Source organism: Penaeus japonicus, unplaced genomic scaffold (assembly GCF_977035675.1).
Source record: "Penaeus japonicus unplaced genomic scaffold, GWHDUDI00000001_assembly GWHDUDI00000037, whole genome shotgun sequence".
Classification (NCBI taxonomy): domain Eukaryota; kingdom Metazoa; phylum Arthropoda; class Malacostraca; order Decapoda; family Penaeidae; genus Penaeus; species Penaeus japonicus.
Genome location: NW_028234439.1, coordinates 4,642,708 through 4,657,707, shown reverse-complemented (window position 1 = coordinate 4,657,707; position 15,000 = coordinate 4,642,708). Strand labels below are relative to the sequence as shown.

Genomic DNA, 15,000 nt, shown 5'->3' with positions numbered 1-15,000 from the left:
AGGGCCCAGAGGTGCGACGGCCGAGCAGACTCCCCCGACGGCAGCGACGAGCGGGGGTGCCAGGAGCGCGTGATGACCAAGCCCCAGGACTACGACATCGTCAACGGTCCCTACCAGTCCGTCGAGGAGGCGGGCACTCTGGACTACAGCTTCACCATGTATTTCATATCGCAAATTAAAACGGAGGAGAACATAGCCACCGTCGACATGCTCCATCAGGTGACCTGGCACGACCCGAACTTGCGCTTCTGGGACCTCAAGAAGAACAGGTGGCACTCCTTCCCGTGCAAGGACATCTGGTATCCTAAGATCGGCCTCATGGCAGGGTATGGCATCGGCGGAGAAGCGGAGGTCGAGAACTACAAGAGAATATGTGTCGTGCGGAAGGAGAAGGACACGGCTGAGGAGTTTGATATCACGGATCCGTATATGGGTAAGGTTAAGTGTGTGAGTATATATATATATATGTATGTATATATATATATATATATATATATATATATATATATATATATATATGCATATATATGTATATATGTGTGTGGTATGTGTGTGTGTGCATGACCGCAATTAATCCGCTTACATGCTCTCCATTGTGATCCACAGGAAGGGTGGCGGAGAAGGGCTCTCTAAACATCACAATGCACGAAGCTTTCGTGACGACCTACCCTTGCCTCTTTCAAGTCTACCAGTACCCCTTCGGAGCTTACCAGTGTAATTCCACATTCTACATCAAGCAGACGAACAATTTCGTCAGCTGGCGGGAAACGAAAGCTGGTTACGTGAACTACAGCGGCGATCACAACCTGTTGGATTTCATGCTTGGAAAAATAACATACGAAACTTTCCAAGAATCAGTTCTGATTTCGTTCACGCTCCACCTGGAGGGCCAATTCAACTACCACCTGATGAACAGCTTCGCCCCGAGTGCTCTCATGTTCTTCATCTGTTACGCGACGTTGTTCTTTCCCCTCAACGACTTCAACGAGAGGATCATGGTCTCCCTCACGGCTATGCTAGTCCTCGCCGCGCTCTTCGCCCAGGCTACGGATTCCTACGTCCGGACGCCTTATTTCAAGCTCATCGACATTTGGTACGCGGTCCTCATCTGCCTCTGCTTCTTCGTCGTCATCACCAACGTCATCGTGAACGCGCTGAGGCTCAGGAAGGACAGTTACGTCGAGGTGTTGACTCGAGAGGAATCTCATGGGAAGATGGCGCGCGTAAAGCTAGTCCGCCTCAGTGCCAGAAAGTTTAACATGGTTTGTGAGGTTGTTCTTATAGTTCTCTTTGTGGTTTTGCTTTTACTGTTTACTCTGTCTGCAACGATGGTTCTCTAGGTATTTGGGATCATATCTCACCTTTTTTATTTTTTTCCTTTACTTATTTTTCCTTCCCTTTATCTCTTTCTCTCTTTCTCCCTTCGTTTCTCGCCCTTTCTGCCTCTATTTCTCTCCTTTCGTCCCGCTTCATGTCTATACTTTTCTCATCCTTTCTCCTTTAATATAACATCTCTTTTTTCCTCCCTGATTCCCTACTCCGTCTCTCTCTCTCTCTCTCTCTCTCTCTCTGAAATTCAAGTGAAAATTTTGCTTAATAATTTGAATATTTCAGATCAGAGATTATTCTTCAGGTAGTTCACTTTTTCACAATGTTCTAAGTGTTCTTGATTTTTGTCTTGATCGTTATACTCTTGCTAAGCTGATGTGCACATCAAAATAACACATGTTCTGTAGAATAGTTATACTTGGATGAACGTATTTCAAATACTTGATAATCTGACTGCCATTCTCATTAAATAATTGATTAAACTACTGTCCTCCTATCATTTTCCTTTGTGTGTGTATGTATATATATACAAATATATATAAATATGTATGTATATACATATTTATATATACACATATATGTAAATACATATATGTATACATATATATATATATCTTTATGCGTGTGTCTGTGTGTATATGTGTGTGTGTACATGAATATCCATCTATAAATATAATTCTTGTAACAATATCACTATAAAAGAAGGTTACTATTGTTTTAGTATTTCCAAGAAAAAAAAAAAAAAAAAAAATACAGCATGACACCTAGTTCCCAAGTGGCTTGTTCTTCAGTCAATGTTTTTTTGCTCTCAGAATGGAAAACGAAGATTCAGCCAAGCTAAAATATTTACTAGTGCTTCTAACGTCCATGAAGCACGAAAACTCCGTATCATAGTTAGAGACCTGAGACAAGAAGTTGAAAAAACTCATAAAGTGATACTTTTGACAAACACTACCTACAATGATGAAAGAGACAAACAAACATAAATATACAAAAAAATCTCTCTTAATCATAACCTTGCCCAAAAGTTGTCACTAAAATTATGTCGGTGTCAGTATAATCGCCTTTACAATACAATGTAAACACTATCATATGCAAAGAGAAAAGGAAGGAAAGAGAGGAATGTATACATATACACACATATATATATATATATATATATATATATATATATATATATATATATATACATGTACAGTAATATATATATCTATATATATATATATATATATATATATATATATATATATATATATATATATATATATATATATATATATATACTGTACATGTATATATATATATATATATATATATATATATATATATATATATATATATATATATATATATATATACATGTACAGTATATATATATATATATAATATATATATATATATATATACATGTACAGTATATATATATATATATATATATATATTTATATATAGATATATATATAGATATATATATATATATATAAACACGTTTATGTGTATATGTATGTGCGTATGTATACATATATATGTATATATATATATATATATTTATATATATATATATATATATATATAAACACATTTGTGTGTATATGTATATGTATATATATATAGATAGATATAGATAGATATAAATATATCATCATCATCATCAGCCTGTATCATTCCACTGCAGGACGTAGGCCTCTCTCAATCTTTTCCAGTCATTCCGGTCTTGTGTCCTCTGATTCCAGTTTACTCCTGCAAAGTTCGCTATTTCATCCCGCCATCTGGTCGTTGGTCTTGCCCTGGGTCTCTTTGTGTCGTGTATTACCCATTCTGTTGTTTTCTTTGTCCACCTGTTCTCCTGTCTCCGATATATATGTCTAGCCCACTGCCACTTTTTCTTCTTGATGCTCTTGAGTATATCTTCTACTTTTGTTTGCTGCCTGATCCATGTGGCTTTTTTCTTGTCTCTTAAGCTAACTCCTAGCATAAGCCTTTCCATTCCTCTTTGGGCGCTTACTAATTTCCTCTCGAGTGCCTTGGTCGTAGTCCATGTCTCTGATCCATATGTCATGACGGGGAGGACACATTGGTCAAAAATCTTTCTCTTTAGACATAGTGGCAGACGACCTCGTAATATATTACTATGTGTACCGAAGGCACTCCAACCTAGCCTGATTCGTCGTTTTATCTCGGCATCGCAGGAAGTACTCGTCTTGACGAGTTACCCTAGGTATACATACTCGTTCACTACTTCTAGTACCTCGCCCTGTATTTGTATTTGCCTAACTGGGGTTCGACTATTGTGAACAGTTATAGATTACTGAAAGGAGGCTTATAGGTCGGTAATTCTTTAAGTCTTTTGTGTCTCCCTTTTTATGTATCAAAATTATCATTGCGTTTTTCCAGGCCTTCGGGATTTTACCGACGCTTAGGCATCTGCTATAAAGACTGGCCAGTTTTACTGCCGCAATCTCTCCTGCATCTTGGATAAGATCTACTCTAATACCGTCTTCTCCTGGTGTTTTTCCTCTTTTCATGCTTTTTAGTGCTCTATTTACTTCCTCTACCGTGATGTTTGGAACGTCTTCAATTGTTGTGTTTGTCTCCGTATGTGGTTGGTCGTTTGAGTGGTGTAAGTCGCGATAAAAGTCTTCTATTGATAATTTCATTTTTATCGTATGTCACTTCTCCGTTGGGTTTGTTTACTGCATACATTTGTTTTTTCCCTATTTCGAGCCTCCTCTTTGTTGCCTTAAGGCTGGTGCCGGCAAGCAGAGCTTCGTTTATTTTTCGTATGTTAAATTTACGTACATCCTCTTTCTTCTTGTTTATCGTCTTAGTCAGCTCTGCTGATTCTATCTTGTCTCTGACTGATGTTATTTTCATGTCCCTACGCTGTTTGCTCTTTTGTCTGTACCGAAAGCTTACTGAACTTTTCTTTTTCGTCTTTACTCCCTATTTCAAGTGCAGCTTCCGTTAATATCTCACTGAATTGGTCATTCATTTGGTCTATGTCAAGATCTTCTTCGAGAGCTGAGTATTTGTTTCGGATGTTGATACTGAATTCCGTCGCCCTACTCTTAATGTTGATTAGATTAACGAGAGGCTTTTGTATGAGCTTATTTCGTTCCCTTCTTAGCTGTAACTTTACTCTACTTCTGACCAGTCTATGGTCGCTACCGACATTTACTTTATTGATAACGGTTACGTCTTGTACAATGTCGCGCCTGTTGGTGATTATGAAGTCAATTTCGTTTTTAATGCCGGATGGTGATTTCCATGTCTATTTCCTCCCAGGTCTCTTTTCGAAGAATGTATTCATAATTTTAAGGGATCGAGCTTCAGCGAATTCTATCAGCCTTTGTCCTCTCTCACTTCTGGTGCCTATTCCATGTTTCCCAATCGAGGTTTCTCCATCTTCCCTTATTCCTATCTTGGCATTAAAGTCCCGCATAATCACGGTAAAATGGGTTTTTGCTCTATCGGTAGCTGCTTGCACATCTTCATAGAAACTCTCTATCTCTACGTCACTATGACTGCTGGTAGGAGCGTATACTTGGATAATTTTGGATAATATCTGTTTAGTTTCAGTATTACCGAAGCTACTCTTTCGTTCACACTGTAGAATTCCCTAACATTCTTTTCGAGTCGCTTGTGAACTAAGAAACCTACTCCTGATTCTTGTTTGCTATCTAAGGGTTTACCTCGCCAATATAATGTGTCCATCATATAGTAATTTCTGCTCTTCGTCTAATCTCCTAACTTCAGAAAGCCCTACAATATCCCAATTAATAAATGAAAGTTCCTCAAGCAGTGTCAGTGACCAGGGGCTCCTTCGCTTCCGGGGAATGAGGGCCGTTGTCTTGACTGGAAAATCATATTTAAGAGGGGTGTGGCCTGATACCCACACCTGTCGACCTTGTGCACGGTGGGGGGAGTAATTTTAGTCCGGAGGCTACCATTATTCTCCAATAACATGGTTGAGTTAGTCTCGCATGTCATTAGGAGATATTAGTATCCCCCAATCTATCTCACGACCTTCAGGTCTACTCATGTGAGAATAGGCATTTGTTTATATATATGTGCAGGGCCTACGCAAAAAATGCATGTTTGCGTGGTTATTCGTTACTATATATAAATTGTAGGCGCATATATATATATTCAAATAAGCATTTATGCACATACTCCAAGCGTATGTATACGTCTGAATGTATGCGCACAGCACAGCGTCCACGCGTGCACACGCACGCACGTAAATTATAATGTGCCCATGCATCGTAATTTGTTTAAATAGATATAGTAGGTAATGGTATACATATATCTGGCAACAATTCGGAGAGGTAATTACTAGTTGGTACCTAAACCGTTCGAGCGTCCTATGGTGACCTTGACCGTTGGTGATACCATATCTTGTGTTGGGCTTTCATTACGAATTATTTCCCAGACTGATATTCAGTGTGGTTGCATGATTAGATTTATAACATATGTGATTCTATAGTATAATGTACTCACTAACTAGGAATGGATTTTACTCAGGCCAGATGTTGGATGGTAGTTGGTCACCTTTGACCCTTGGCACTGGTGTTAACATGGTATCTATGGGAGCGTTAAGCGATATTTGACTCATTTTCTGTTGGTTTGCTTGGATGGTATGATTTTATATTAGAAATATATTCAGACATCCTCAGATGCCTGAATATACTTGCAAATCACTATAATAGATGATATCACTAAATGCTTTCCTTCCTTTATATTGTGGCACTTTTTGGCATCTCACTGCCTTTACTCTACTTCTAGCATTCTTGTGGCATTCTTTCTTTTTGAATTTTCTACAACACTTGTGTAATTTCTTATTTCTATTTCGCTCGTATATGCACTCTAGACATTCACAGATATTTTCGCCTTATGATGTACCGTCATAGTTCACTGATATACATAATTTTGCACTTAATATCGCTGAGGCCCAACACAAGACACCTCTCATACTCGTTGCCAGATATATATCTATATATGTATATATATATATATATATATATATATATATATATGTATGTATATATATATATATATATATATATATATATATGTATATATATATATATATGTGTATATATATATATATATATATATATATATATATATATATATATATATCATCATCATCAGCCTGTATCAATACACTGCAGGACGTAGGCCTTCCTCTTTGTTGCCTTAAGGCTGGTGCCGGCAAGCAGAGCTTCGTTTATTTTTCGTATGTTAAATTTGCGTACATCCTCTTTCTTCTTCTTGTTTATCGTCTTAGTCAGCTCTGTTGATTCTATCTTGTCTCTGATTGATGTTATTTTCATTTCCCTACGCTGTTTCATAAGCTCTTTCGTCTCTACTGAAAGCTTACTGAACCTTTCTTTTTCGTCTTTACCCCCTATTTCAAGTGCAGCTTCCGTTAATATCTCACTGAATTGGTCGTTCATTTGGTCTATGTCAAAATCTTCGAGAACTGAGTATTTGTTTCGGATGTTGATACTGAATTCCGTCATCCTATTCTTGATGTTGGTTAGATTAACGAGAGGCTTCTGTATGAGCTTGTTTCGTTCCCTTCTTAGCTGTAACTTAACTCTACTCCTGACCAGTCTATGGTCGCTACCGACATTTACTTTATTGATAACACAATAAGGAACCGCCTTGTCGTGGCGCGGGGGCTTGAACTCCTTCCTCGGAAGAGCCCGTTCTAGAATTGGCCAGTCTCTCCCTCCCGTTGAGGTGGCCTTCTAGCGGTTGATTCTCCGAGGAAGGATGACTAAGCGTTCCTAGGTGCTGATCTAGTAGGTGGGATCACACCCCCCCCTGGTCCTCCCCCCAGGGGGGCAAACACCTGCCCACGTGTTTGCCGTGCGTGGCGCCCCTGTGCGCTGGGAGACGGGAGTCCTGGAGGTTGAGCGATGCCGTGTATGAGTACGCCCTGCGGCTAGCAACACACCTCTTTGGTCCTCTATTCCAGCAAGACGGGTGGCCTGATCTTGGCTCGATTAGGTCAATCGGCTGGTCTTTCTTTTGAGCTAGGCTAGGGTCAAGCAGCTCCTGTCTTGCAGGCAATCGCATGTATTTGCGAATGCCATCAATGCGAGGCAGGGGTTGCGTATATCCTCCCACCACCCCTGTGGCTTCTGAGCATGGTCTCAGTGCACAGCTTCCCCTTGTTGGACTCCGTGGTGGGTGGGGGCGTGGGAGGATGAATTGAACACTATATTTATGGCATCTTACTGTAAAAAAACCCTGACTGACCCCCACGTTGATGAACCTGGAACCTTTTAAGGTCCTTGGTGACAAAAGTAAAAAGTTGGGAAAGGCTCTGGCGTCGGTTCAGAGAAAGCCTACCGAAGAGCCTCGGGCTGGACCCTCCAAACCAGCCCTTGGCACTGACAAGTCTCTGGCGACGGTTCAGAAGACGAGTCAAAGTAAAAATGGAAGCCAGACAGGACCCTCCAACCCTGCTGGCCCCACTGCCAAAATTCCGGCGTCGGTTCGGAAGGCAGGTATTAAGCGTCCTCGGCCGGCTACAGACTCGGAGGGCGAGTCTGTAGCCCCGAGTCGGTTCCCCCTAAACCGGAAGGATTCGACAACGCTTATCAGATAGTACGGGCTCTGGAAACCCAGACACAGTGCCGTCTGACGATTAGAATTGCCAAAGACAAAGGCATGATAATCATCCCTAAGGACCAGTCCACTCTCACCTTCCTCCAGGAGACTGACAAGCTCCAGGACGGACGGAAGGTGAGTTTGGCGGCCCTGACTTCTGATGAGAGGAAGTCCAAGATGGTGCTTCTTAGCTTCCCTCAGATGTATGACCTTGAGGTCATCACTGCCCATCCCAAGGTGGTGGGAGCTTCCCGACTTTCCAAAGGGAAGCACCCAACCAGGCAAGTCCTGGTCACCTTGAAGGGAGCCCCAGTTGCGTCCTTGGACCTTGGTAATTGGGGCTCCTACAACCTCAGGACGTATGTCCCTGATCCGCTCCGTTGCTTCACGTGTCAGAAGTACGGACACCACCAGGCCACTTGCTCTGCAAAGCCGAAGTGTGGTGTCTGTAGTCAGGCACACAGCACGGAGGTGTGCCTCAAAGCACACAAGGATGGCAAGCGGGACACTACTGCCAAGTGTCCCAACTGCCACAAAAAGCACCATGCCTGGAGCCTCGGATGTTCCGTCAGGAAGGAAGAGGCTCTACGGCGACAAGAGGTCGTTGCAAAATGACCGGACTTTGTTCCTGCCCCTCCAGGCACTTACGTCTGGGGGCAGAACAAAGGGGTAAGGGCTCCCCCCCCTCCTAAGAGGAAGGAAGCACCGCCCAAAACAAAACCACCACCGGACACCTCCAACACAAAGGAGTTTCCGGCCCTGGTGGGTGTTCCAAGACGGAAACAGACCCGGAAGGGGTCTGGGAACACACCAAAGGCCAACCCAAGAGCGGAGAGTCAAACTCTGTTTACGGAGAATGACTTGACGCTCCTGCTGACGGCAGTTGTCACAGCAGTTGCGTCAGCATTGGGACGGACCAGTGAAGAGACAGAGAAGGCGGTCGAGGTCGCCGTCACGGCAATGACCCAGACTGTCGCTGCCCTGAAGGAAAGGGATGTAAGGCCCAAGGCCTCTACACCCAATCCAACTCAGGGCGAGACTCCTCTCCCCACAAACCCCCAGGGCGAGACTTGTCTCCCCACCCAACCCGCGGCCAAGACCACACTGGCAGAGCCTGAACCCAAACCCCAAAGGGCGAGGAAGCCACGACCAACCAGAGTGAAGGTCAAGGCGACCAGGGGCTCTCCACCTCCCAGGAGACCCAGCCCTTCTAATGGCTCGACCTGTCCTGACGACAGTGACGAGTCCAGTGAGGAAATCACGATCAGTGAGGAACTCACCAAGGAGTTGTCAGACTCCGAAATGTCTGACGTTACCCACACTGGGGCGTCAGACACTGAGACCGATTATGTCGACGTCATTGACGGCGCAGACTTAATGGACTCAGATTAGCACAATGGCTCCTAATCTAAGCATACTGCAGTGGAATATCAACAGCTTTTCCCGGAGGAATGCCCTTCTCCACGCGATCGTGCGATCTCGGAACATTGACATTGTCATGCTCCAGGAGACTTTAACAGGAGACACTGTTCGCTTCTCAGGATATCATCCCTTTTTGTTGCCCTCTAATGAAGGCACCAGAGGTTTGATTACCCTCGTGAAGTCGAATATTCCCTGCTCCCTGATTGCCGATCCTGTGCAGTGTGGAGAAGGTGTTGAACTCCTAGCAGTTGAGATCCATATGGCTGGGGGTCCCCTCAAGCTGTACAATGTGTACAGCAGGCCAACCTGTAGGAGCTTAGATGTTAGTGAAGTCTGTGCTGCTGCGGCACACGAGCCAATTCTCATAGGGGGAGACTTCAATGCCCACCACCCCATCCTGGCTCCCACGCGGAACCGGGATGCGGCAGGCTATCACATAGCCGCGCTGCTTGAGTCATGCCCCGAGATTGCTCTCCTCAACAACCAGGAGCCTACGCACGTTGGCGGGGGGGTCCTTGACCTTACCTTTGTCACTGCGGCCTTGGTCGAGAGGATTCGTTGGTCTGTGGACAACACTGCCACGAGCGATCACTATGGGATAGTCACCACCATCTTGGATGCTGGCCCAGCCCCTGTGCCCCAGCACAATCCTCGATGGAAGGTGGACAGGGCCAACTGGAAAGCTTTCCAGGAGGCCCTGGCCAGGTGCCTCAGAACCAGTGAATTCTCACATAATGATAATGTGGATACACTTGAGGCAAGACTAGTTAATGCCATAGACGAGGCAGCCTCAGAGACCATTCCCAAAACTCGTCCGTGGTCCAGGTGTTTTAAAGACGCCTGGTACTACAATGATGAGGTTAAGGAGGTCAACCACAGAATCAATATGTGCAGAAGACACTTCCGCAGACAGAGAACCCCTGAGAACCACGCTCTTTTGAGAGAGGCTCTCAGGGATGCTCAGGAAACTGCTAAGAGGGTAAAGCAGGAAAAGTGGCTGGAGTGGTGTGAGTCCTTTGGCCACCAAACCTCCCTTACAGAGCTGTGGAACCGCATCAGACGGGCCACAAATCGCTCAGCCCCCAGAATGACCCACCATGACCCGCGGTCGGAGGCGGAGAGACTGGCACTCGAGTTCTCTGCAAGAACAAGTAGCGCCGGTCTACCAGCAGAGTTGAGGGCATGCCAAGAGGAACTGCTTCCAGGCAGGCATGCCCTCATCAGAGAAAAGGCGGTCGAGCCTGATGATGCCGATGCCATGTTCTCTCTGAGGGAACTAAGGCGAACATATAAGACCAGTTCGCGGTCAGCACCGGGTTGTGATGGGATTTCCTACCCCATCATTTCCCACCTAGGACTTGAAGGTGAGCTTGCACTCTTGCATCTTATCAACAGGTCCTGGGAGACTTCCTCACTACCACAGTGCTGGAAGAGGGCTGACATAGTTCCCATCCCTAAACCAAAGGAGCCGGGTCGGTACCGCCCCATCTCTCTACTCAGCTGTCTGGGAAAGACGGCAGAGAGAATGGTACTGAACCGGCTCCAATGGAAGCTGGGACCTCCACATGAACACCTACATGGGTTCACAAGGGGTAAGAGCACTGCTCACAGTATAGCCACCTTACTGAGCACTGTCAGCATCACCAGATCTGTCATTGTTTTCCTGGACCTGGAGAAGGCCTTTGAACTGGCGAGCCCACTTGCCATTCAAGAGGTCCTGATCCGCAAAGGAATCAAGGGCAGACTGCTTGCCTGGATTGGTGACTACTTTCGGGACAGAACTGCCAGAGTGAAGTTCCAAGGTCACCTTTCCAGGCATCTACCCCTGGAGAATGGCACTCCACAAGGGGGGTCCTCAGCCCGGCTCTGTTTAACACCCTCATGTTAAGCATCCTCGACATTCCACTCCCAGCGGGGTGCAAGATCATCTCATATGCAGATGATCTGGCAATTATCTCTGTTGGGAGGAAGAATGAGAATTTAATCAGAAAGACCCAGCGTTGTCTGGATCTAATGTCTGAGGAATGCCGCAGAGTCGGGCTTAAGATCTCAACAGCCAAATCGAAGGCAATGGCGCTGAAACAGGATGTCCGAGACCAAAGGCTGCGAGTCCAAGGGTTAGAGCTAGAGTGGGTTCATGTCTTCCAATACCTGGGTGTATGGGTTGACAGTAAGCTTACTTTCCGCTCGGAGGTTCAATACCTCCTAGAACGGACCAAGGCAAGACTCTCTGTCATGAGAGCTCTGTCAGGGCGGTGCTTAGGGGCTGGGCACCGTGTACTAAGATCCTTCTATGTGCACGCTGTCCGTCCCATTGTGGACTACGCCTCCGTCGCCCTGATTACGGTCAAGCCTGGACTACGGCAAAGGCTTGACGTCATGCAAAACGATGCCGCCAGGATCATTCTGGGTGCTCCTATATGGGCTAAGGTTGCTAACCTACTCTTGGAAGCCAACCGATCAGATGGCGGCTCAGTTTCTTGCCAAAGTCTTACAGTCCCCGTCGGACTTGCAGCTAAGACAAAAAGTGCAGCGTCGGCTCGTACAGAACCATGAACTCTTTGCCAACAACTCCTGGCTGTCTCATACAGCCAGGGTGTTGATACGCTTTGAGCTCAAGGAGACTCTGTTGGTCAAGGGCATGGACCTCCCCCACCCTGACTATGCCACAGCCCCGCCGTGGGCAAGATCCTTGATTGAGTATTCTGTCATGAACCTGTCAAGGAGAAAGACTCAGTACTCTCCGTCTCTTTTGAAGGCTGAGGCGGAGAGGAACATTGCAGAAATCACTCCACCAGGTAGTAAAACCTACTTCACGGATGGTTCTGTAGACCCCATTTCCCACACTGCAGGCGCCGGCTTTGCAGCAAGGGACGTAGCACAAGCTATGCGGGTGTCCGACAATGCCTCCTCGCTCCAAGCAGAGGCTGTCGCTATTATGGGAGCCCTAGCCCATGCAGCCCAGACGGACGGGCATGTTGTCATACATACAGACTCTAGGGCCGCCATTGACAGCCTGCAGCAAAGCTTGATAACGTTTACCTTCTGACCACGATTCTCACTATTGCTCAGAGAATCCTGGATCAGGGTAGACGCATTATCATCAACTGGATTCCAAGCCATGTTGGTATTAAAGGGAACGATGTAGCTGACAGGCTAGCGGAGGAAGGCAGGAAAAAACCCTTGAGTAATCTTGTGGTGCATCCTAGCCGAGAACTGCTAAGGCGTAAGTTGATGGCTGCAGGGCAGGTCGGTGCCCTGCAGCGCCACAGAGAGGAAGCGAGAACCTCCCCCTCGGCCAGCTGGTACTCAGACGCCACAGGCTATGAGTCGCTGATACTCTCTAACAAAATACCAAGGCGAGCCGAAGTCAGTCTTCACAGACTGAGATTAGGCTACCCTTGTGCGTGGCAAATCATACCCACCATTGGGCATGATGAGCGACGCTGCAGCCATTGTGGCGCGCCGGACGCCAATTTAGAGCACTATCTGATGGAATGCGAGCACACTCGCTTCCTCAGGCAGGGCCCAGAGACGACAGCCGCCGGGTTGGTAAGGCGGCTATGCCTATTGCTTTCCCCGTGGCAACTGGAGCGCCTTCAGGCAATCCAACCACCACGGTAAGCATTCAGTTATGATCAGATGAGTCAGCACTTATAGCTGGCAGAGGCCGGGCCGCCTCGTGCATATAGCCCGGGCGAAGGAAAGCCTTCGCAAATCTCTCTGAACTGAACTGGTGCCTATTCCATGTTTCCCAACCGATATTTCTCTATCTTCCCTTATTCCTATCTTGGCATTAAAATCCCCCATAATCACGATAAAATGGGTTTTTGCTCTATCGGTAGCTGCTTGCACATCTTCATAGAATCTCTTTATCTCCTCATCACTATGACTGCTGGTAGGAGCGTAAACTTGGATAATTTTTAGGCTATATCTGTCGTTTAGTTTCAGTATTACAGAAACCACTCTTTCGCTCACACTATAGAATTCCCTAACATTCTTTTCAAGTCGCTTGTGAACTAAGAAACCTACTCCTGATTCTTGTTTGCTATCCAAGGGTTTACCTTGCCAGTATAATAAGTACCCATCATTTAGTAATTTCTGCTCTTCGCCTAGTCTCCTAACTTCAGAAAGTCCTACAATATCCCATTTAATAAATGAAAGTTCCTCAAGCAGTGTCAGAAGATCAGATTCTGTTCTCAGGGTCCTTACATTGTATGTGCATAAGTTCATCATCTTTAGGCGGCCTGGGTCTAACCGGAGATTCTTAGCGCCCTCTGCTCCGGAGCGATCCTGATCGCCGCCGTGACCAGGGGCTCCTTCGCTTCCGGGGAATGAGGGCCATTGTCTTGACTGGGAAATCATATTTAAGAGGTGTGTGGCCTGGTACCCCCACCTGTCGGCCTTGTGCACGGTGGGGGGAGTAGTTTTAGTCCGGAGGTACCATTAATCTCCAATAACACGTTTGAGTTAGTCTCGCATGATATTAGGAGATCTTTGATTCCACCGATCTATCTCACGACCTTCCGGTCTACTCATGTGAGAATGGGCATTTGTTTTTATATACGTTCAAGACCTACGCAACAATGCATGTTTGCATGTTTATGCGCGCTCCCGTGCCCGCACTTATATTCGTTACTATATATAGATATGCAGAATGTACAGCGTAGACGCCCATATATACAAATAAGCAATTATGCACATACTCCAAGCGTTTGTCTACGCCCGTATGCATGCATACTGCACCCATACACATCAGCGTCCACGCGTGCACACACATGCACGTGAATTATAATGTGCCCATGCATTATAATTTATTTAAGTATATATACATATACATACATATATACACATATACATATATACACATATACATATACATATATATACATATACACATATATGTATATATATATGTATATATATACATATATATATATATGTATATATATATATTTATATATATATACATATATATGTATATATGTATATATATATATATATATATATATATATATATATATATATATATATATATATATATATATATATACATACACACACACACACATCTGTGTGTGTGTAGATAGATAGATAGTTAGATAGATAGATAGACTGATAGATAGATAGATAGATATACATATAGTCATATACATGTGTGTGTGTGTGTTTGTGTGTGACCACGTGCGTGTGCGTGCTTATGCCATGAATGTTTAATCTTAAAACAAAATAAAAAATTCACTAGGGAAATGTTCACACAGTTACCCTCCTCATGAGCCATCATTATGAACGCTGATTCAACTATCAATTATCTTTCTCCTCCGCCTGTTTGTATTATCCTTCTATCTTACAATTAGTATTGATTATACATCGCAAAGATAAGGTCAGAAGAGTGAGGCATAAAACAGAATATATATATATATATATATATATATATATATATATATATATATATATTCATTCATTAATCAATTTACTCACAAACACACACCCATACATTTATACATATATGTATATGTATATTCAAAGGCACATGTATTTATGTATGTTTGTATATACTGTACTTGTAAATAGAATCACACACACGCACACACACACAGACGTAAACACGATTATATCTCATTT

The 15,000-nt window shown here is 44.4% G+C and overlaps 2 protein-coding genes across 2 annotated transcripts in view; one reads left to right on the top strand and one right to left on the bottom strand.

Annotated features, from left to right (window-relative positions):
* The window catches only part of LOC122267207 (uncharacterized), a 2,921-nt gene extending 899 nt beyond the window's left edge, over positions 1 to 2,022 (top strand). Inside the window, exons 1-2 of the mRNA XM_086532072.1 lie at positions 1 to 433; positions 607 to 2,022. The exon at positions 1 to 433 is cut by the window's left edge and continues 899 nt beyond it. Coding sequence (XP_086388198.1) covers positions 1 to 433; positions 607 to 1,340 — 1,167 coding nt within the window. The 3' untranslated portion in view covers positions 1,341 to 2,022. The remainder of the gene's footprint in view (positions 434 to 606) is intronic.
* Positions 2,023 to 2,120: 98 nt separating this feature from the next.
* The window catches only part of LOC147467162 (uncharacterized), a 19,768-nt gene continuing 6,888 nt past the window's right edge, over positions 2,121 to 15,000 (bottom strand). Inside the window, exon 5 of the mRNA XM_086532191.1 lies at positions 2,121 to 2,231. Coding sequence (XP_086388317.1) covers positions 2,121 to 2,231 — 111 coding nt within the window. The remainder of the gene's footprint in view (positions 2,232 to 15,000) is intronic.